This window comes from Acanthopagrus latus, chromosome 15, assembly GCF_904848185.1.
Source record: "Acanthopagrus latus isolate v.2019 chromosome 15, fAcaLat1.1, whole genome shotgun sequence".
NCBI classification, from domain to species: domain Eukaryota; kingdom Metazoa; phylum Chordata; class Actinopteri; order Spariformes; family Sparidae; genus Acanthopagrus; species Acanthopagrus latus.
In genome coordinates this window covers 8,254,630-8,271,000 of record NC_051053.1, presented here as the reverse complement: position 1 = coordinate 8,271,000, position 16,371 = coordinate 8,254,630, and the positions used below count along the sequence as shown (strand labels likewise).

Genomic DNA, 16,371 nt, shown 5'->3' with positions numbered 1-16,371 from the left:
AGTGACCGCTTCGGCTTTCAGTGTTTTTCTATAACTTTGGACAAAAGGTTTGATTCTGAGATTTTTTTCTCTTTTTAAGACAGTTGAAATGATAAACTAAAGGCTTTTGTTTTTAACAGCTGCTTTTTGTCTGCACGAAAAAAAAAAACTCGTATAGCACGTCAACCTCAGAAACTATAGAGCTTTCTGAAAATGAATTACACTTCAAGGTTTTCAAACTGATGTTTATTATCAAAGACGTCAGGCATTGTCAGATGTGCCAGTCAGATCAGATCGCTGGAACACGGTGTGAAACAGACAAAAAGACCTCCTGAGGAGACTGCCGAGAGAAAGGTTTCTTTTTTTTTGATTAAAAAGTCTCTTAAAAAACCTCAATATGCGATCAATCTCATCAAAACAGAGGGCCTGCATCACACGTGGGATATTTATAACTGCAGAAACACCCCTCTTAAATCAATTTTCTTAGATGAAGACATTCAGACAGATTTGTATGATAACTTCATTGTTGTCTGTTATAAAGGAGTACAATACAAATAGACTGCAGAATACATAAGAGATGTTTTTGTTGTTGTTACATAAAAACAACTCAAAGGCATGTCATAAATGGAATCATCTAAAGTCTTGTTTTGAGATTAAAAGGACCAGACGGTTCAATGATAAACATTTAACACATGGAAAATCATCAGAGAAGAACAACACAATTGCTTTTCTGTGGATGGTGATATTTTGTTTTGTCTCTCCTTCTCAATATCCTGCAAGAAAACAAGAAATAATTATATTTGCATTCTCTAACATCAAAGAGACCTGACATGTTTGGCGCCTACCAAACGTTGATGTACTCACCATATTTTGCTGACAACAGCCAGAGGCATCAATACGACAACTACGACGAGTAACACAGCCGCAAAGGCATACAGAAGATAATCTGAGAAGATAAAAACAGTCAGTTCGTGAAAAACTGCATCTGATCCATCCATCCATTCATGAGCTGCACCCATCTCACCCTCAAGGGTCACTGTGGGGCCACACTGTATCATTGGGTGACATGGGTTATAAAGGTGGTGTACACCGTGGACAGGTCCTCAGCCAGTCACTGAGCTGAGACAGTCGGCCATTCAGTCCCCACTTCACCTTAAGGGGGATATCATGGGATGTAGTATACGTAAATTGAACACCACTTTTAAGAACATTCTGTGTGTCATGCCACACTTTTTTTTTTTTTTTACACCTTCAGGATACGAATGACAGGACAGTGTTTTGTTGTAAACCGGGTGATGATTAGTCTGAAGTCCTTTTCTTCGCCTTCTTTTCAGCCAGTTAAAACACTGTCTCAGCATTGACGTTTCACAGAACACTTGCTTGTGTGATCATTTTAGAATCTGCTCATCTCTAGATTAAAAGGGAGACTATTGATTAGTGCCAAGGTATTTCTTCAAAGTCTTATTGCATTGCATTATGGCTGGTGAAACATGAATTTTTTTCATTGTTTCATAATAACTGTCTGAAATATCTAACTAAAAAAGCTTTTTTGGGATAAAGTATGTTTACTTTTTTGATCTTAAGTAAACTTTGGGATGAACCTTTACTTCCATAACTTCTGTGCATCATTATGTAACAGGCGTTAGATAAATATTGGTTAAATATATTTATTATAAAATTTATACACTCCAGCCGGTCAGCAGACATACAGTAGCTACTGCTGTAGCGGCGTTATTTTAGATCATCAACCGCCCTCTTCTGACGGGCTACATCCTGAAGAAATGTGCATGTGCAACTCTCACCAAAAGATTGAACAGAGGTGAGATGTGTTGTTATAAGACAGTAAACGACTTAAGATATGAGAAATTTTACCATGTATCCATGTATGACCTTGCTCAGATTCATTCATTTCAGGAGGTTTAGAAGGACCACTGCTGTTTTCCCAAGAAGTCACTGAAACACACATGAAACATGCTTTGAAATGTTTCCGATAAACACATTCAATTATGAAAATGCCTGCTTCATAAATCACCACCTACTCACAGAAATGGGATCTATTATGAAGAACATCATGAATCATGTTGCACATCAGGAGATCATCATTGCTCACTCCGCTGCACATACAAGGATGATGAAGTGTTGTGCCCAGAGTGGCCAAGAAGGCTGTCTTACATTCAGAATCTGCACCAAGAATGCGAGCAGGGTCCATTTGGGTAAAGCATTCATCTTTTTGGAGGTCACTGTCGGCACACTGTGCGTCCTCAGAGCTCCAGCATTTGGTAACCATAGTTTTCAACAGGTCTCTGATAAATGAGAGAAAACTTGTTTTAGCTGCTTTACTTTGTGGGAAGAATACACACAGCACATTCATCATCTTTAAAATCCAGTGACTGACCTTTGATTTAATGATAATTCTACATTAAGTCTGATATTGAACTATTTTCTCCCAGGACCCTATTTTCCTATTTACCAAAATCATTCATTTCATGATAGTTTTCTAATAATCTTGAGGTAAGAATCAATGTCCACGCCCAAACGGTATGATAACTTGTTTTTCTGAAATTCTACTTTAGTTATTTCTTCCTACCAAAACACCAGAATAAATGTTAACAATGCACATTTCTGCAAACCACTGATGTACAGAAACTTTCTTCGTGTCGAACTTTTTATTTCTGAATGTGACAGAGCTGTGCTTCTGAAACGCAGTCTTGAGATGCGGTCACTGGCTTGCAACTCCATCAACATCCCCACGACCTCCCAGTATGACAGAACATGATATGTGTAGACATGTAGCAATTTCAACATGGTGTGAAGGCCTGTGAAATGCATTAGTGGTTTGATATTGCCTTCTAGTGTTTTATCCTGGCGACTGTTCTGTTTCTTCTGCAGCGCCAGTGTAGCATCGTACCTGCAGTCACCGTCCTTAACACAGTGGTCGACCGTATCTTGACACATCCGGAGCTCATCTCCACAGGTGCCGGTGTGCAGGGCAGTTTTCATTCCCACGCAGTCCTCATCTGAAGCCTCGCACTCACACATGACCAGCATCTCAGCGATGTTGTGCGGCATGCTGCTGTAGAACTGCCGAGCGAGTCGCTGACAGCTGTCATGGCTGCACTTAGCTGCGTTACAGGCCCCGAGAACAAGTGCAAGGTACCTGTTGCAAACCGCATCACTGAGACAGACTGCGATTCGATCCGAGCAGGACCCCGCGCCATCGTACACTGAGAAGAAATGTCTTTTTAGTGAGGTTTGAGATTGCAGAGAAAAACACTTTTAAAACATTTTTTTACCATAGAACATAATTACCATAGCCTATTAAACTGCTTGACCGCCAGTCCATCGCCGTGCTCCTCTTCTGCTGAGCTGCTGCAAAAGTACACAGAAACATGATTCTCCAACAAACACTCATTAAAGCCACTCTGCTGCTCACGACTATCACTCTGTGGCACAATAGCGCTCGTTCACACGGCACACCAGATCGCCTTTGGTAAACAAAAAATGCAATTTTGCGTGTAAATGCTTATCTAAGAGATTACTGAGAATACTGCACCTGGCCTTCGGCGGCATTGTTCAGCCAGCATTCGCATGGAGTCACAGAGCCCCTCCTCCTTCCAGGTACACACACACCCTCGCAGAGAGGGTAATTGGTCCAGTGCGGTTTGGATGGTCATGTTACAGGCCCCCAAGCCTTTTATTTGGCAACCTTCGTCTTGGATAACAGAAGATGGAGGCAGGAAAAACAGGATTTTACAGTAAGCCAGTGGGGTGTTTGTTCGTGCGGCAGGTGTTGCACACGCGCATGACGCCACAAATTCTTCTAAATACAGGATTCTAATGTCAAATGTACTATCTGTTTATTTCGTTTCCGCAAACTTTGCTCAGGGCTATCGCCTTAGTTATTACATTTCAGCCAAACCGCAACGGGGGCAATTTGATTACATAGCTTCATGTCCTGAGCCTCCTGGGGAAATGCAATCACGACATTTGACACAATGACAGCACCGTGTTACAATCACTCATGGCATAAAACAGTGAATTTACAGGAGAAAAGTGTGATTTTTACCTCTGCAGACGCCGTCGTTAAATGCCTGTTCAGCCGTGCATAATTCTGACATGCAGATATCAACACGAGCCAGGCAGTCAGAGGGTGGAGGTAACATGCTGATGCTGATTATCTGTGGAACAACAACCCCTGGAAATACAAGTACACGCCAATCACTTATTCAGTCTTGAAAGCTCTGCACAGCATCTAAATGTTTCAAGCATTTTTCTCAAGCTTTGATAGAAGCTGAGATATTTTCTCAAGCTTTGATAGAAAAGCTTTGATAGAAACTGAGATATTGATTTGAGTTCACTTCACGGAGAGAGCCACGCTTCACCTGACTGTTCTCACTTTATGAGCTATAAGACATGCAGCTCTGGCTAAAAGCGCAAGTTTCTTCTGAAAACACGCAGCAACTTTAAGTTTGCCTGCCAAGAATTCGATATTTTGTTGAGACGGATGACTCACCGAGCATGACCGCGGCATCCAGGCGTACCAGTTGCATGATCGCTGCTGTGGAGCTGTGAGTGGATGACTGAGGCTCTCCTGCAGCTGATCTGTCCCTCTGGTGGGTGTCAGCACTTAAGCCGGGACACACCACCCACAGCCAACAGGATGCAACACATTTACTGGAAGTTGCGTGACGTATGCAACAGGCTTAAGAGAGAATAACAACAAATCTTTTTTTTTCTTTTATCTGAGTGTGCGTGTGGCTCTGCTGCATCTGAGGGCCTTATTTTTCTTATCTTCAAGGGTATTGTTTGGTAGGACTCCAGGAGGAATTTGCTGCTATATCAGATTTGTGAAGGTGATGTATCATATAATACCCTGTATCATCAGCGTGTAATGGAGATCACAAACAGCTGCTCCTGACCCTCTGAGCTGCTGATTTAAAATCAGAAAATAAAATATGAGTCAGTAGGTTTTGATTGAATATTTCATTTTTAAAAAAAATTTTTTGGATCAATGATTTTAAGTGGCTGTAATCAGTATCTTTACAGAAACAATGGGCAATTATGACTAATTTTTGTAAAAGGGGTCCCTCGTAGATGGGATTTGGGTATATGGCTGCAACTTTGCAGTTCTGTTTCAGTCTGATGGCTCTCATTAAAAATTATTATATAATGAAAAACACGTTATATACATATACATATATAAGCTGGTCCTCCCTGAGTCTACCAGCTCCCAGAATAAGGAAAACAAGCGATTCCTGCATGGTCTCTGCAGCCCACCCACTAGTAAAACGGCGCTCCTACAGGCTGTTCAGATTCAGCTCCTTTCGTTATGTAACGAAAGGAGTTATTTACATAGGCTGGCCTCCTCTGCGCAGTGATAGGAGATATCAGAGAGGGGGGCATTCATCCCAGAGGTGAAGTTCGGTGTGTCCAGCAGTAAGATAGCAGTGTTTTGCAATGTCTCTGAGATAGACACGCAAATTGTTCTGTTGTTGGTTGTAAAAATCTACATCAGTGCCTATATTCAGTCCCAGCTACAGAACAACAGAAGAGACAGTGGTTGCGCTTAATTTTTAACAACAACATGCCGGCTGCGGTTCACGTTAGCTTGTGTGTGTGTGCTAACCACTTCACATTGGACTGCTTCAGTAACGAGGGTCAGTACCAAGCTGGCTTTGCCTCAACACTGACCCTCGTAAAAGGATCAGTCCCAACCATACCGGACCCAGCAACTGCACCCGAGCCACAGGTAAGTGTCGCCGCGGTTTGATAGCATTTACAGCTGCCTAGCTGGAAATTGGCTAAATAGTTAGCTCCTTTTCAGTCGGCAATGCAATGGCGTTTAAAGTGAGTTTAATGTTAATAATATTACGATGGAGCTTGGTTGTCACAGTAAAAAGTCTGGAAACGTGCAGACTGGAGACAGAGATGATGCAAACAGTGTCCAAGAGTTTGGAGACTGTGTTGGAGACAAACACAGCATTTGCTAACCGTTAGCCATTAGCTACATGGTAGTAATTGTAACAACACATAGAAGAAACTAACATTATTCAGACACACTAACCATTCTGAAACGTACTGCTGCAGCTGCAGAGTCTGTACTTCTTCAGGAGCCTCTCCTTCTGGGTCTGATTCTGGGTCAAACTGATATGGTTGAACAAAAGCATCTCCGCAAACCAAAGTGATAAGTTAGATCCACCATAAGATTAGCGCATGCTACCACTAAGAGGCACTGTCTTCCTGAGAGGGAAGCTCAGCAGGAAAGTAGACGTTAACAGACGGAGCTCATTAGCATTTAAAGGTACAGGCACAGAAACAGCCTGCTCTCAGTAGAGCTCACTTGAGCAACTTATAGACAGCTGAAATTCAGGACCATGGATGGGTTTGGGGCAATACATATCGAGTACAGTGTTGTTGGACCTCTGTCAGCTGTGTAAAATTGATGAAAAACTGTATAATATGGGAAAATTGTAGTATTTTTTTTTAAATGTGGGTGCTATGTTGATATTTTTTGGTGTGTAATTGACTCAATGGCAGCTGTGTCATGGTTGCAATATAATCCTTAAGGGCAACTCCGACTGTCAGAGTTATGTCCACTAAAAGTGCATCTTGTCTCCGAAAGGCTGAAGTTATTATTATAATAAGTGTCTGACAAAATCCCAGTTAGACTCCTGAGGACAAAGACCTTTTTGTTCATTCCTTTTATAACCAGAAACACTAGTTTTCTCTGTCAGTGTTCCTGTAATAAGACTTGTTCTCTAAACTCCAGGCCATTTTGGTGGCCTGTTACAAATATTCATAGTTGTGTGTGATTTTTTTTTTTTTTTCTTTTTTTGTGAGAGTCTTGTCTAGACGAGAGGCAGCAGAAAATAATCAATATAAGCAGTTACTTTATTAACAAAAGATGTGCAGAAACACAACAACAAACTGACTTCCAATTAATACACCCTGAATGCTCACTGGAACAGAAACATCAAGACAAGAAATCAAACTGAGTCACATTTTTTTTTTTAAACAGTTTTCAAAATAAATGAATTCATGAACAATTAAACATAGGAGCCTGACATCACAGAAACAATATCCTGACTCTTGTCATGTTTCAGTTCTGTTCCATTTTGATTTCATCTCATGTTTGACTCTAGTAGGACGTCTTCATGCTGCTCCGCTGGCAGACAGAAGTTCTGCTGCCAGCGATTATATTAAACTTCAATGACAATATATGAAAAAATGAAATGAAATGTTTTTCTTTTATTTAGTGGAAACAACTGAACTGTGTGTTCAAGCTGTCATGGATGATCAAACTTTGAACAAAGGACGTCAGAAATCAATCTTCACATTTCCGTGCAGGATTTATAATTAGCTGCTTTATTGACTGCATGACTCTGAAAAAAAAAAAAAACAAAAAAAAAAAAACAAAAGCCATGTCATGTCATGTTGTCATTAATTAAGAGGCCTAGCAAGAATACACCGAATCAAATGAGCTTTCAGCATAGTCATTTTGATACATTCACTGACTATGGAAAGCTGAAACAAAACAGAAGTAGGTTCCTGTTACAGAATAGCCAAAATCATCACAAAACACTATCAAAGAGTAAATGACCAGAAATCATTTTTAAAACACAAAATTAAATTGAGTTGTATGATGCATAAATAAGGAAATTACAAAAAAAAACCAAAAAACTGTTGCCTTGTTATTGGAGAAACTTATGGATTTCCACTGTTAAAAAAAAAAAAGAAATAAAAGAAATGTGTGCAGAATCGAATAAATAAAAGCATTACATCACAGTAGTCTTGGTGCCATGTTTCAAAGCACTGGAAACCTTTCGGTAGTTTGGACTGGTATTCGAGGTTTCATGTGACTGTGTGTACGTGGGGAATCCTAACAACTGCTGGTCCATCCAGAGTTAAAAAATGGAAACTTAAAAAAAAAAAAAAAGTTTCCCTGATTAAATGTTACTGGTTTAATTACAGTTCTAAAGAGAAATCCAACAAATTCAACACCAATTTAAAAAGTTTAACTGGAATGCTTCTGAAAAAAAAAAATAATAATATAATATAATATAATAAATAAATATATATAATAAAAAAATATTAAAACAGAGACATTAGCGTCAGTCAGCATGGATTAACTCTCATATTGATAAAGCCCGAGTTTATTCATTAAACTGAATTTAAAATCAGCACAAATCACTCCACAATGAAGTCAAATACACACTGAAATAAGTTAACTGAGTGAGGGTATGAGGTGCCAGGAAACATGTAAAATTTACATACACACAACACATTACTAAATATCCAAGCCGAGAATGAAAGTGATCCTGACCAGAAGTCACATGGGGACCACACTTGTGCCCTGAATGATGCTAATGTGCAATTTAAGGTTTAGAAAAATGTCAATTGGTATGAATATCGAAACCAACCTGATAAATGTTGGCACTGTACATTTTATGTAGGTTATGCAGAAACTTTACATTTCTTTATGTTCAATTATCAACTGTGCTTATGCTCTGGTTAGGTTTAGGAAAAGATCGACATTCGGCTTAAAATCCCTGCTTTGGTCACCACATTCATGGCTGGAGATGCCCTGACTTCCCATAAGAGATTTAGGTTTGTTCTCTTGACGCCACACAGCTGGAAACATCCGGTAGTGTGAAGCTTACTAATTTTGAAATTGTTTTCTAAAACTTTATTACTCCATCAATTCCCTGTGTGAACGTCAGGTCATAAAACATGTATGTGTGTAGCCTCTGACGTGTACGAATGTGAACATGTAACTGCCTACATTTTATTCAGACGACTTATTCAGTTACAAATTTACTCTCATACATAAATAAAACACTTAGACACTGAAAAGAGCTGACATTTGTTGGCCGATGTTTTCTGACACAACGGGTTTGTTTACTTGTTTGCGCAACACTTTCACATTACCGGTCTGCCTTCTCCAGATTGCTTTTCCAGGTAGACAGATTTAACTGATTATCTTGATTCAGTGAGAGATTTTCACAGTATTTATGTTCCTTTACATAATGTCGGAGGGCTTTAACAGAGGCCTTTTACTGCTGATTACAATGACATTTGGTGTGTTTCTTAGCATTTGCTTTCATGTGCTTTGCCCTTGACTATTTAACATGCTGTATGTTCCTCAATCTACATTTTATGTTTATTATGTTGAGCGGCATTTCCCATGCTGATAGATTCAAAGTGGTTGACTGCTAGTCTGATTTACTGTGTATGTGAATCGCCCGATTGAAAAGGAGCTCCTGGCAGAGAGCTTGTTTTTGTTTCCACATTTGCACGGTGTGGTGGAGCCACTTTGATATTCTTTCTCTCATTGTTCTGGGCTCTGATTTGTGCCAGCACACACACCATGCGCTCCTCAGAATCCAAGTGACTAATTAGCCACAGTGTGCAGGTTCCTCACGAGTTCATGTTCCAAACTTTTTGCCCACTTTGGTTTACTCAACTTTAAGATTGCACCCATATGAATGCTTATCAACTGCAAACACATTTAAGAAATACGTACTGTTTGTAAATAATAAGAGAATAATATGTGAATAGAAATGTGTAAAGTATCCCTTTTCGTGGCGATGTTGTGCTTCTGCTGCTCTCACGGGGAGCTCCCAAGTTTCCCTCCAGCATCTGAGCGCAGGAGAAACTGTCCCTCCTAAAATAATCATGGGTTGAAAAGAGAAGCAGCGGGACCGGAAAGCTGTCCATTCACCAGCAGCATCGATTGTGAGGGGGAAAGTGAAAGAGCAGTGCTTATATCTGCCTCACTGTGAGCAAAGGGATGCCCCTTGAGTGTGAATGTATGTCACTGGGATTTTCCTGGCAGAGTTTGTTTGACTTTTACCAGAAATAATTAGGAATCAAAGTAAAAGAAGATGACATATAATGCATAAGTCATTTTCCTCGCTGGGGTTCACTGGCAGCCACGTTTGCAGTGAATTGTTATTCACACCTGAGCGGTTACTCTCAGAGGAGCTCCATGCCTGTGTAACAGCTTGTTTACACCTTGCTAAGCCTTCATTAATAAATTAATCCGGGAACAATTGATTTCCTGTCAATTACGTGAGACAATTATGTTGTTTATTTCCAGACCTCAGTAAAATTATATTCATTAAGTGAGATGATTGGAGGGCTGGACATTGAAAATGACAATTAGCAACCTAATAATTGAGTAATTTTATAGTAATGGGGTGTATGAATGTGAGTTCAAAAGTGCGGTCAGTCATAAACAGCAAGATGGGTAAAGTAGGGTCAGGGAGTCTTGGGCCGCATGTGAACAAAAGAGACGTTTTCCCAAATTGGACTTACTTCTTGCGGCAGTCTGATGAGCACACTTTTCTCATTTATGCATACAAGTTTGTCCTGATGTTTCATTGAATACAAATATATGTTGTAGATAAATATGAAGCCTCCACCAAGGATACAGGGTGTTATTGCTAATAAGAATAACTGACGGGGGCCTAATTAGGGAATACTGTTGTTAACATAAACACTTGATGACAGATGAACACATCTCTGAAGCACATTTCAGGACTTGTTTGCTCATTCATCAGTTCGCATTAGTGTTGTTAGAAAAATATCCTACTGTTTTATTAGTTTTCATGACATGCACTGTTTTCCCGACAGGACAGTGTCCCCTGGGCTCTGGAGCTGTCAGTAAAGGTGACTGACAGAAGCATATCGGTGCATTTCAAAATGGAACCCTTTAAAAATCTTCTGCCTCTAAATGATTCAATGTTGCTCCTACACAGTACTGAAAATCTATGTATCTATTCTGGTAAACAAAACCTATAGATTTTATGACTCATGGTTCTGAAAAAAGCTATGTATAGAATGCAACACCCTGCTGATGTTCAGCACACCAGCAATTCAATAAGAGTGATGAGAGGGAGCAAGAGGTCTCACAATGAGCTCAGACAGGACACATTCATACAGGAACCATGCTGAATACTGATGTGTTTATACAGTTAGAACCCTCTCTTCCCTATATTCTCTATGGCTGCTCCTGTATTGAAACAGTCCATTAAATGAATAATTGAATGAAAGAAAGAAAGAAAGAAAGAAAGAAAGAAAGAAAGAAAGAAAGAAAGAAAGAAAGAATAAATAAATAAATAGATAAATAAATAAATAAATAAATAAATGAAGACATAAATACTCAAAATCAAAAAAGTTATACAGTTAAAACAGTACATTTAAAATACAATATATATGTGCGATTAAAACCATATATACAATCAAAAACACATGTATCATGAAACACATGTGTTGACTCAATACTAAACATTCAAATAGTGTCTTGTGATAATAAACTGGCATTTCTTTGTAAACGGTTCGTGGTTGTCATGTTCTTCTGGTGATCAGAAAAAAACATATCTAAAGCTCTCGTTTCTATAAAGTGCCCTTGTGAAAATAATGAAAAGCATTCAACAATAATTCAAATGTCCGTTTTTTTTAAATATATATATATATATAAACATCGGAACATCTACCTTGATGGTGAGCATGTCCTTTGAAGCATGGAGCTGTCCAAGGAACTCCCACATCTACACTACCTGATCTGAAATGCGTGACACATTGTCCATGGTGTGTACTTGAGTTGACAGGGATTTCCGGCTGTCCGTGCTCGCTCTGGTCCTCGTCCTAGTCGTTTGGTTTTGTCCTTGGCCATAACAGTGGCAAGAAAAGGCTGCTTTGAACTCCTCACGGAATTTACCTAGAGGGGAACAGAAACGTGATCCACTCAGAAACCCTTCAGTTGGAGCTCTTTGTAGGTCCTGAACCCAAAGCAGTCGCATTATGACTGAACATTTTAATAAGAAATGAATGTCCTGAAGATCTGATTGAATCTGGATTCTTTATAATTGGATGGAGTAATAACACTTTTCATTACTTTTTCAGCACATGGTGCCTTTCAAATGTGATGAACACTTTTAACTCAACTTTTTTCAACATTAATATTTGTTATATGCACATAATCAGATAAATAATCAGATGAGGAAATTAAATCAGTGAGTTGTGTTGTTGTTCATGAAACTGTCCATTAGAGGGCAGTAAGGAGCCCACATAAGTGGTCTAAGTGGTGAGGCAGGTTAAATACTTACCGCTGAGGAAGTTGTAGATGATGGGGTTTGCTGCACTGTTGGCATATATGAGCCAGTGTGAGAACGTGAACCATGCGTACACTGTCTCTCTGTCATTGGTGTTCTTGAACGTCCCAAAGACCCTGCAGGAAAGGTGATCAAAACGTGAGCCTTGATTTATCATAGTGTCTATTATCTGGTCTCATAACCCATCCCTGAAGCAGTGCTCGATTAATTACCTTTTCATGACGTTGAGCACGCTGATCGGCAGGTAGCACAGGGCGAAAACAAAGAGGACCACCATCAGCATGCGAGCCGTCTTGCGCCGTGCTCGCATCTGTTTGATCTCAGCACAGACCGTGCTGGTCCTCACCCTCACGGCCTCCCCCAGCCCCTGAGTCTGAGCTGAGCATTGCATGGACCGCCACTTCCTCTGCATGACTGATGTGTTTCCAGGAATCTGTTGATTAAATATGTGCATTTATCGCTGAAACTCGCCAAAAGAAAATCAGATCATTGATTTAAAATGGGCCTGTAAGAGCTGATGTCTGACTCAAATACACACCTGTTGAAACCACAGCTTGTGACATATCTGGATATACGCCAGGACCATCAGACATAAGGGTGCAAAGTATGTGACAATGAAGAAGCAGGTGTGATACACCTTTGGGTAGATCTCAGCTGTTGAAAGAATAAAGACATCATCATAATTTGACTGAAAACTGACTCGTCCATCAGATACTACACAAATGCAAAATTCTTTATTTCGCACAGAAGTAAACACAAGCAGGCTCATTTCTCGCAGATGACTTTTGTTGGCGGTTGTTAGCCAGCGGCGAACATTAGCATTCAACCACTTCCTACTTAAAATTTCTGTTTGAAAGGAATACATTACTACATGGATTTCATTTTTTCAAGCCTGGAAGTGAAACGCACTGGATGCAAATAGTTAGCAAAGAAGTGGTTGAATGGTAATGTTCGCTGCTGGCTAACAGAAGTTAAATTCTCTCCAGATTTGTATTGTCCAAAACTTTTTCCTGCTCAGCCGGCAAGTGATGACATGATAATCTCTGTGTTTGTTCAACCTGCGACGCAGCATCATAACATTACCCCAGCATTCAACCTGAGCACAACGTCAGAGGAAAAATGGCCGGCGTTTGAATAGGGTTAATTGTTCATGTACTTCAAGGTATAGAGCACATAGTCATAATATTGAAGTGTATTGTAGTATTATAAATGAAAATATACTGGTCATTAAAATGTTACTCCTTACAACATAACCCTATCCAGTTTTTAAGAACACCAGCCAAGCAACACAGCAGGGGCTCAGAACTGCATGCCAGTTGCGGTCAAGCAAACACAACTACAGTGAAAACCTCAAGACTTTTTAATGATTTACAAAATAGAAAAAAAAAATGTTTGAAAACAACATAATATTCCTCATCTGGGTCATTAATGATGATAAAAGATCTGACTTTTGCAGTTATCAGTGTTTCATTAAAGATCAAGAGACTCAGTCATTTGATGGGAATCAGCGTGCCTTTTTGTGCTTGTGTGCAGCTGTAGCTAATCAGTAAATTAGCTCTGAATAAATATTAAAACGTTACCATCATTTACCAGCTTACAGAGTGCTGTCTTTGCCCTTTGATTACCTGTTGGTGTAATGAATGAAACCACAGTGAGAACATATCATATCTGTACTTGAGTTTACATGTAGCATTTTATGACTGTGTTTTTAGTTTGGTTGGAGGTCTAGTTGTTTCATGCCATTTGTAATGTTGCAGGGACATTTGCACTGACTGTGTGCAGCTGTTTCCTAGGTATTGTGAAGTAGAGTGACAAGTGAGCTTATTTCCAGCTTGTTTTATGCGACTGCTTGATGGGCATTCAGTTCAGTTAGATCCAGGAGAAAAAGCAAACTTTTAAGTAAGCCAGACAGTTAATCTAAAATGCGGCTCTAAAAATGATATTTTAAGATTCTGAAAAATTAATGTAACGTTACGAATTCAATCAGTGAGCGTCCTCAGTGATGGTTGGGGTTGAATGTGTTATTCAGCAGAATATATTTTATCTTCAAAGTGATGTATGATTATAGCTGAGGTGATTTTCTAAAATTCACAGTCCAGCCAAAATGTCCTACAAAGTGTGCTCAGCAAACCATGATTTGATTTCATAGATATATTGGGAGGCAACATGGGAGGAAGGCTTTAAAGACCCAAGGGATATTTTTACAACAGAAAAGAACAAAAAAAAAAAAAAATGAATGCATGTGTGACACACGTGTGGATGTTGAGGGAGAGGTGCTAGTAGTGTGGCTGATAGTCAGTGTACATACGGTACAATTCAAATCAAGGTAAAGTTAAGATAGAAATCTAAATGTTATGTACCAGTTGGAGGCTTTATGGCATTCGTATTGTCTGGTTTGGGATGATCTGCTGGCTGATGTTGGTGTGGTGAGGCTGTGGTTCAGGCTGCTTCAAACGCTGATCTCATATGTGCCTGGTCTGTGTCCGAGTGCTTTGAACTGTGAAGTGTTGCGTGCCTCCTTCTTCCAGGTTGTTTATGTGGGTCACCTGCGCATTATTCTTTGAAATGTGACTCACAAGAACTCAGTGCCTCTGCACTGTTGTGGAGGGTGAGGTGGATAATAAGTTTGAGGGATCAGGGGTTTCTGGCAGATAGCATGAGCGGAATTTGATGGGGTTGAGTCCCTTTCTCCTGTTTGAGCAGGTTTCTGTTACAGTGATGCACGTTGGGAGTTTTTGTTTGTTGTTGCTACAAGTGCAAATGATTTGGAGTGAGTCCAGTAACAAGGGAAATTGTGAGACATGTCAGGCGTATAAAAGAAATGGGAGTGGAGCGAGGACTGCACCCTGTGGAACACCAGAATTCAGTAATAAAAGAGGTGGCGAGGGAGAGTGAAAAACTTGAGCATGAATCGTCCGTGATTCAGTCTGAAAGCCTGATTTGTGGATCATTGTGACTCCAGCTCAGGGCAAGTGGAAGTGACAAGTACTGAGGCAGGCGGTGAAGAGAAGGGAGAGCAGATTGAAGTTTGAGGTTTCCGGTGCCTGTGTGATTAGGATGGTGTCAGTATTGTCTTTTAAAGCTGTTTTGCTTTCATGAATAAGGGATTTTTGAATAGAGTTTCTTTATTCTTGTTTTTTTTTTTTTTTGTAACTATTCTGCCTTGACACATCAGAGTCAGAATGCTATTATTCTGTGCACCGTTTTTGTTCTTTCATTTTCTCCCAGACACTGCGTGGGTTGGATCTGTAGCCTGCACTGTCTAGTTTATTATAGAATGATTTCTACTTTCTCCCAAACAGGAACTTAACACAGCGGCCATTTTCCTCTGACATCACACTCAGGGTGGGAAGCTCAAATGTCGTACTGCTGTGTTTGAGGCTGCAAGTCACATAAACGTGGATGATCTGACAAATCATTATCATTTCACTGCTTCCTGAATGAAACTGTAGACATGGATAGCCTGATCCGGTGGTACGTTGGACCATATTCCAAGGTAAAACCACAGGTTTGACAACAGATTAGCCTCCATTAGCCAACCTCTTACATTAGCATTCAGCCACATTCTAGCTAACATTACTGTATATCATAATCAAACAGATGTTAGTGAGGAAGTTGTTCAATGCTAATATTAGATACTGGGTAATCAAATTGTGTGGCTGAATGGGCTTCACATTCCCTGAAAAATGTCACTTTGTCTGATTATTTTCATTTCTACAACTTGCAACCTGGAACCCAGCAGCGTTACATCATCCCAGCATTCAAGCTTCCAACCATGAGCGTAATGTTGAAGGACGATGTGAATAAGGTCCAAGGGAACTCAGGCTGTGCCATTTTGAGTAGAGTACAGTGTGTCAACAAACCAAGTGCTCTAAACAACCTATATCATGTCAAAAATGTCTTGACATGAATGTTATTTGAATGTTTTGTGTTGATGATGAACATATTTGCCTGTAGGAGGAGCCACTGGTCTAAATGAGCGAGTGGTGGAGTTAAAAGTTTATGATGGATCATGTGTCAGGTGGCCAGAGGGGAAGATTGAGTTGGGCAAGTGTCAAACAAGGAGGGGGAAGAAATCAGGGATGCAAGAGTAGAAAACAGATAATGAGAGTGACAGAGAGAGATAAATTGACTTGGCTGGACATGTGACTGGGACACATGAAGCGTAGCAAGCAGACTGTCCCAAAAGAAGGAAAGGGATGGAAGAGAAAACAAAAAGGAAAGAAAGGGAGAGGGAGAATATGTCAGGTAGGAAGTGTGATGGGTGTTGCTTTTG

At 40.0% G+C, this 16,371-nt stretch overlaps 2 protein-coding genes across 9 annotated transcripts in view; both read right to left on the bottom strand.

The window, feature by feature from the left end:
- Positions 1-207: 207 nt before the first annotated feature.
- On the bottom strand, positions 208-6,200 carry gfral (GDNF family receptor alpha like). Of its 8 annotated transcripts, none has more exons than XM_037122654.1 (10): positions 6,044-6,200; positions 4,493-4,681; positions 4,046-4,174; positions 3,533-3,691; positions 3,289-3,348; positions 2,888-3,203; positions 2,023-2,282; positions 1,852-1,932; positions 844-925; positions 208-752 (listed from the first exon to the last, which is right to left on the bottom strand). In XM_037122654.1, exons 1-10 carry the CDS (start codon positions 6,144-6,146, stop codon positions 683-685), a joined length of 1,449 nt encoding a protein of 482 aa, XP_036978549.1. In that variant the 5' UTR covers positions 6,147-6,200; the 3' UTR covers positions 208-682. The 8 variants fall into 8 exon arrangements, with proteins under 8 accessions (XP_036978549.1, XP_036978552.1, XP_036978550.1 ...); XM_037122657.1 differs by having other exon boundaries at positions 2,152-2,282; XM_037122655.1 differs by having other exon boundaries at positions 3,289-3,345.
- Positions 6,201-11,531: 5,331 nt separating this feature from the next.
- Positions 11,532-16,371, bottom strand: part of hcrtr2 (hypocretin (orexin) receptor 2) — a 30,203-nt gene continuing 25,363 nt past the window's right edge. The window contains exons 4-7 of the mRNA XM_037122662.1: positions 12,634-12,749; positions 12,308-12,528; positions 12,090-12,211; positions 11,532-11,701 (exon numbers count right to left, since the gene is read on the bottom strand). Coding sequence (XP_036978557.1) covers positions 11,532-11,701; positions 12,090-12,211; positions 12,308-12,528; positions 12,634-12,749 — 629 coding nt within the window. The remainder of the gene's footprint in view (positions 11,702-12,089; positions 12,212-12,307; positions 12,529-12,633; positions 12,750-16,371) is intronic.

Bases quoted from the DNA above. Each gene is read 5' to 3' on its own strand.
- gfral (XM_037122654.1), bottom strand. From the start codon at position 6,146: ATGCTTTTGTTCAACCATATCAGTTTGACCCAGAATCAGACCCAGAAG. The intron at 4,682-6,043 runs GTTAGTGTGTCT...TTCTCTCTTAAG, and splicing joins CAGCAGTACGTTTCAGAATG to CCTGTTGCATACGTCACGCA. The intron at 753-843 runs GTGAGTACATCA...GTTTTCTTGCAG, and splicing joins GCTGTTGTCAGCAAAATATG to GATATTGAGAAGGAGAGACA.